The sequence below is a fragment of the Huiozyma naganishii genome, chromosome 12 (genome assembly GCF_000348985.1).
Source record: "Huiozyma naganishii CBS 8797 chromosome 12, complete genome".
NCBI lineage: Eukaryota > Fungi > Ascomycota > Saccharomycetes > Saccharomycetales > Saccharomycetaceae > Huiozyma > Huiozyma naganishii.
Genome location: NC_035933.1, coordinates 162,716 through 168,715, shown reverse-complemented (window position 1 = coordinate 168,715; position 6,000 = coordinate 162,716). Strand labels below are relative to the sequence as shown.

At 48.9% G+C, this 6,000-nt stretch overlaps 5 protein-coding genes across 5 annotated transcripts; 3 read left to right on the top strand and 2 right to left on the bottom strand.

Annotated features, from left to right (window-relative positions):
* Positions 1-399: 399 nt before the first annotated feature.
* Positions 400-1,467, top strand: SLG1 (Slg1p; the record flags this gene model as incomplete). The annotated part of the gene is made up of 1 exon (XM_022610686.1): positions 400-1,467. One exon carries the CDS (start codon positions 400-402, stop codon positions 1,465-1,467), a length of 1,068 nt encoding a protein of 355 aa, XP_022466957.1.
* Positions 1,468-1,591: 124 nt separating this feature from the next.
* On the top strand, positions 1,592-1,888 carry URM1 (ubiquitin-related modifier URM1; the record flags this gene model as incomplete). Its single annotated transcript, XM_022610684.1, has 1 exon — positions 1,592-1,888. One exon carries the CDS (start codon positions 1,592-1,594, stop codon positions 1,886-1,888), a length of 297 nt encoding a protein of 98 aa, XP_022466956.1.
* A 55-nt stretch (positions 1,889-1,943) lies between these two features.
* GCN4 (amino acid starvation-responsive transcription factor GCN4) lies at positions 1,944-2,768 on the bottom strand (the record flags this gene model as incomplete). The annotated part of the gene is made up of 1 exon (XM_022610683.1): positions 1,944-2,768. The coding sequence occupies one exon, from the start codon at positions 2,766-2,768 to the stop codon at positions 1,944-1,946; it is 825 nt and encodes a 274-aa protein (XP_022466955.1).
* Positions 2,769-3,913: 1,145 nt separating this feature from the next.
* IRC22 (Irc22p) lies at positions 3,914-4,681 on the top strand (the record flags this gene model as incomplete). The annotated part of the gene is made up of 1 exon (XM_022610682.1): positions 3,914-4,681. One exon carries the CDS (start codon positions 3,914-3,916, stop codon positions 4,679-4,681), a length of 768 nt encoding a protein of 255 aa, XP_022466954.1.
* Positions 4,682-5,007: 326 nt separating this feature from the next.
* On the bottom strand, positions 5,008-5,700 carry KNAG0L00870 (SRP1/TIP1 family protein; the record flags this gene model as incomplete). Its single annotated transcript, XM_022610681.1, has 1 exon — positions 5,008-5,700. The coding sequence occupies one exon, from the start codon at positions 5,698-5,700 to the stop codon at positions 5,008-5,010; it is 693 nt and encodes a 230-aa protein (XP_022466953.1).
* Positions 5,701-6,000: the final 300 nt, after the last annotated feature.

Here is a 6,000-nt window from a genome sequence, read left to right as displayed (position 1 = left end):
GGTCAGAGGCCAGGACAAAACAGCGAGGAACCGGAGCAGGACGCAGACCCCGGGCACCCCGAGCTTATATACGCACGGCGCGCAAGTCCCTGCCCGCGCCAAAAGGAGACGCGCGGCCGCAGCGGAGTCTCGGGACGCGATCTGGGCGCACGCACCGCAGGCAGAACGTGTCTCCACCCGCGCAGCGGCCGCAGCGTGTTTTGCGCGCTTTCCGTTTCGGGCGACGCGCAGCGGGCCAGGCCCGGCGGGGGCAGGGAGCGGGTGCGGTGCGGGTGCGGTGCGGTGCTCGCGAGAGATCCCGCGCTCGAGGAAGAGTTCTTCACTTGGACGTCGCTCTTCCCAGCGGTGAGGTTGCAACACGGCAGGTGCCACTACTGCTACAGGACCAGCAACACACAGATGCTGGGGATGCGGTTCGGCTGGGCGAGCGCAGTGCCGCTGCTGCTGGTATGCGCTCAGCGGTGCATGGCGTACTCGCTCATCAACTGCTACGCGGAACTACCGTCGGGCTTCACGAAGGACAACACGAACGAGTACCAGTCCTCAGGGCTGTGCTCGGCAAGTTGCACAGCGAGGGGGGCCCAGTACTTTGCACTCTCCAACCACCAGGACTGCTACTGCGGCGGGGTCAGCCCTGTCGCTGCAGGGGTCGCTACGGCTAACACTTGCGATGCGTACTGTTTCGGGTACAGGCAGGAAATGTGTGGGGGGGAGACCTCCTTCTCTGTGTACACCATGGGCGACGTGGCGGTGACGCCAAGTGCAAGTGCTGATGCACTTGCACTTTCCACATCGCCTACAAGCAGTGCACGTGCATCAGCACTTGCACTTTCCACATCGCCTACTTCTACAAGTACTGCAAGCAGTGCAAGCACACCCTCGACGACACAACAAACGACTCCTTCGTCGTCGTTTGTTGTGTCGGCGTCGGCGTCTACCCCACCCACCACGATCGTTTACTCCACCGCACTCCACACAGAAGGCGGGTCTACAGTCATAATCACAAACACAGTCACAACAAGCACACTCGCAACCCCAACCGGAGACTCCAGCGACACCACTGACGCGCCACAACGCAAGTCCCACAAAGCGAACGTCGGGGCGATCGTCGGCGGGGTCGTTGGCGGGGTATGCGGTGCCATCGCCGTCGGGGTCGCTGTACTCCTGGGTCTACGCCACTACAACATGAAAAGAGAGGAGGAGAAAATGGAGCTCGAGTACCAGGAGGCCATCAAACCAGTAGAGTACACTCCAATAGATATCCCCTCCAGTTCCTCACATAGCCTGTCCTTCGAGCACACAGACCCAAAGAACGCACACCCTCCAGTGCCACCACCGGCTGCTGCCAGAGACGCAAACCCGTTCGACGACTCAAGAAGACTCAGCACAGGGTCCGTGTTCCCGGGCGACACCCCAGACGCAGCGCCCAACAAACTCACAATAGTAAACCCAGACGAGGATAGGTGACCCCCCCGGCACAAGAGACAATAACAAGCTTTTATGTATCATATAATTCAGGAACTTCACTGAAAATGCAAAAAAAAGATAATTACTAAACAGACAAGCAGAACAACACTCAAGTCCTCAAACGATGGCGAACGTGACAGTGGAGTTCCTAGGCGGGCTCGACGTCGTCGTGCAGAAACAGCGCGTCCACAAACTACACCTCCCAGCAGAGGTCGTCTCCGTAGGGGACCTCATCGAGTACATAGCGAGCACGCTCATCAAGAACCCAAGAGACGTCGCTGTGTTCTTGGAAGACGGGGGGGTCAGACCGGGGATCATTACGCTTATTAACGACACGGACTGGGAACTCGAGGGACAGACCGAGTACGTCCTGGAGGACAACGACGTCGTTTCGTTCACCTCCACCTTACATGGCGGTTGACCTAAGTAAAACAAAATAATTATAGATATACCGTATATACCGTATTCAATAAGACTCACCGTTTCTCAGCAAGAAGCCTTCTCAATCTAGCGACCTCGTTCTCTAAGGAACCGTTCCTCTTCAACAGATCCTCGACTTTATCCTCGAGCTCGTTCATACGTTGCAACTTTCTCGCACGAGACCGCCTCGCGGCCTCAGTGTTTCTAGCACGCTTCAAAGAAACTGGGTCGCCAGAGTGAGGAATCACGGGGGTCAGCGGCGTGCAACGCGATTTCCGATGGTACGCGACAACACCCAAGTGGTCCTTCTTCTCGTTCTCGTTGCCGGCCTTCGCCACACGGCCCGCAGAGGCCTTCTTTGGCATCAGAGGCGCATCCTCAATCACAGGCGTGGGCAAAAACGAGGTCACCTGCGGCTTCTCGTCCTCGACTTGCTCCTCCTCAAGGACAGCAGTCTCGACAACGGCTTTGTCAGTAAACATGACATCCTCCTCGGTCACGACGGGGATGTCATTGTCGAACAGCGACGTCCATTGCTTCTCAGGGTTCTGGTCTTCGACGTTGTCGTACTCAAACATCGGCGTGGAGTCAGCACTCGAAGAGAAAAAGGCATCGACCAGTGCAGCACTGACCTCCGGGGACGCATCACCTTCTCCTGGGAAATCAAATTCTAGAGAGGGCAGGGGCTCCTTCTCCTCTTCCTCCTTGATGAATTTACCAAAGATACATTCACCAACAACAGGAGGTTTCAAAGAGGGCAAGTCAGCAGCAGCGGCAATAACAGCAGGGCTGTCTTCTTGGAAAAACGGATATTCGTGAGATCCACTCACGGATTTGATACTAGGTTCACAGGGAACACTAGTATCAAATAAACTTGGCATATTGAATTGGGACATAACGACGATATGGGGTTTTTTAATAATTTTCCTTTAAACAACAAAAAAAAGTGGGTTGGTTATTCAGACAAATAAGATGTAATAAAATTGAGTGGGGGGGTTAAGAACCATGATAGGCTATGTTATTGTAACATTTTAGCAGATTTCTGGGATGACAATAATAAGGGTAGACACAACTAATAAAAAAGGCACAGGTGCTTTGATTTTAGATTTTTTTCTTTTTTAAAAAGATTTTCTTTAATACAAACCGGGGTGGGAGTGATGGATAAAGAGTAATAAACTTTTAATTAACACATTTTCGATAATAAAATAAAAACTATTTTCAATAATTCTTTACTTTTTTTCTTTAACAAAATATTATAAAATATAATTTAGTAAGACATTTTTTTTTCAAATTCTTTTGGCTTTGATTAATTTTCTTGAACTAAATTTAAATAAGGTATTTTGTTGATTTTCGGAGAAGAATTATAGATAATGGTTAGCGAAATGTGAGGCTGGTGGATTGGCAGATGTTTTTAAAAAAAGATGTGTGTGTTGTGCTGTGTTGTGTTATTGTCGTTACTGAATTTAAAGCAAGAGAAAGTTCAAGATCAAACACAACTTAACGCAACAAGAGGCGCAAATACACGCAAACAGGCCGCAAAACAACGCAATCTTTTCACAACAAGTATTTATATTTCTTGGGCGCAGCACCCTCTTCCTCCCAGAGTTTCGAGTCCATTGCTTTTTGCCGAAAACAGAAACGAGAGGAAAAGGGGAGGACGCAAATCTGCGGTACTTTGTTCACAGAGTTTTTTGTACAAAGTGATATTTCCTAAACTGGGAAGTGGCTCCACATTTTTTCCAAACTGTGAAAACCAAAAACTGCTGGGTTTGGGGGTGCACGGATGTACTTGGCGGTCACGTACTGATTATCACTATTGACGGAGGTCTTTCTCATGGACACGTCGTCTGTTCTCTCTGCCGTATATTAATTTTCTTGCAGCGAAAATCAATGGGGCATATTAAAGAAACACGGTGCAAGATCTGTTCAGGTGCATCTGGTTCCACTTCCTCTTACCTTCCACCCGTTTCAATTGTTCTTTGGATAGAAGAAGGATAGGGTCTACTGAACTTACATTCCCAGACACATGAAATTAAACAGGTTTATCTGCTGGGCTTGGCTGGCCGCTGTATCTGCCGTGAACGCTCAATCTGACGACGTGGAAGGTTTATCTGATTCCTCCGATGTTGTTATTGATGAAACTGTGGTTCCCTCCTCAGCGGATTTTGGTGAGGAGGATGCCGCTACGCCAGAGACTCCTCCAACAGTTCAATTGAATATCACTTACACCGTTATGGACAGGGAACCTGTCCCCATGGGTGAGTTCATGCCCATGGACCACGACGAGGTATTCGTTTTGAACTACACTTTGACCAACAAAGAGAGTTTCCCTATTTCAGTGGCAGGTGTCTCAGGTAACATCTTGGAGTACCCATCCGGTGACTTGGTCACCTCGATCTCCTTTGGTGAATTGACCGATCTGTACGTCCCCGTCAACGACACAATTGCCTTCAGACAGAAAATTGCATTCGATTTAGAACCGGGCAATTACTATTTGTTCCCATTGGTCCACGTTATCAACGAAGATGCCAAGAAGCAGGAACCTGCAGAGGGTGAAACTGATGGTGAAAGTGCCTTTACTGTTGCCTCAAGCCCCACTCTAATGAGCGTCGCGGAACCGATCATGTCTGTTTTCGACCCTTACTTCCTGTCCATTCAAGTTCTCTTCTTGAGTATGGTCGGTGCAGTGTCGTACTACTTCATGTACCGTAAGAACGGTAAGAAGTTGAACGAGAGAATACAGCCAGTTAAGAGAGATCCAAAGGAATGGCTACCAGAACAGTATAAAAAATAGTAATGACATTTAACATAGAAGCCAATGCATTTGCGCCCCCTCTGTCATAATATTATGTAATTAGCTAAGCAAAGGAAAACATATAACTGTACACGTTATCAGCACTACTGTAAGTACTATCTCTGGTTAAGCTTGCCTGTGAAGTGCAGGAAAGGACTCAGAGGAGGAACTCCGAGATGTACAAACCCGTATGCTAATGAAAATATTCCAAATATATTTGAACAATACTCTATATATTTATGAACAATACGTTACTGTTAAAATATAATATAAACCCTTAAAAATGTCATGATAAAAAATTTATCAATCAATAAGTTTTGCTATACTTATAACAACAAAGCAGCGGCGGCTAGAGCACCGGCACCCATACCAGCAACGGCCTTGGCAGCACCGTTAGCAGTCTGTTGGTGGACAGAAGCAGTCTGTTGGATTTGACCGTCAGTGATTTGAGAGACGGCTTGGGTGGTGGCCTTGGAAGCAGCAGCGGAGGTGGAGGCCTTGGCAGCGGAAGAAGAAGCCTTGGCGGAAGAAGAGGCAGCAGCGGAGGTGGTGGTTGTCTTGGCAGAGGAGGTCTCCTTGGCAGAAGTGGTCTCCTTAGCAGAGGTGGTGGTGGCCTCAGCGGAAGTGGTGGTCTCCTTGGCGGAAGTGGTCTCCTTAGCAGAGGTGGTGGTGGCAGCACCGCCCAATGGAGCGTTAGCAGCTTCTAGAGCTGGCTCCAATCTGGAAGAGTACCATGGCAACTTTGGCATGAAAGCGGAAATACCAGCGAAGTCAATGTCACCGTACATGGAGGTGTAAGACTTGTCAGTGGCGGTGGCCAAAGCAGCACCAAGTTGGAAGATACCGTTTGGCATGTTGGCCATGGTGATACCAGAGCTTGGGTCCTTCAACAAGTTCATGTATTCGTTCAAGTTACCCTTGACATCGTTCAAGACAACGTTCAATTGAGCAATTTGGGTCTCGGATTGAGCAGAGGCAACAGCGGCGGCGGCTAGGAAAACGGCGATCTTGGAGTTCATTGTTGTTATAGTAAGCGAATGGATGGTTTTGATACGGTCTTTTTTTCCTTATAATAAGAGAGGTGAGAAAGATGGAATGGGATGAATTGGTCAAGAAGGAAGCCTGACACCATCCTTTATATATCACAAATTACTTCACAAGAAAAAAAGTTGGGAAAGAACAATTCCAGCGCTTCCCGCTCAACCCCCACCAAACAAACAAATGGAAGAACCTACGGCCAGTAACGATGACTTTCTAGGCGAGTAGCTACTACTAATTCAAACAAACAAATGCTCACAACTACCAGAAAAACTAAAGTA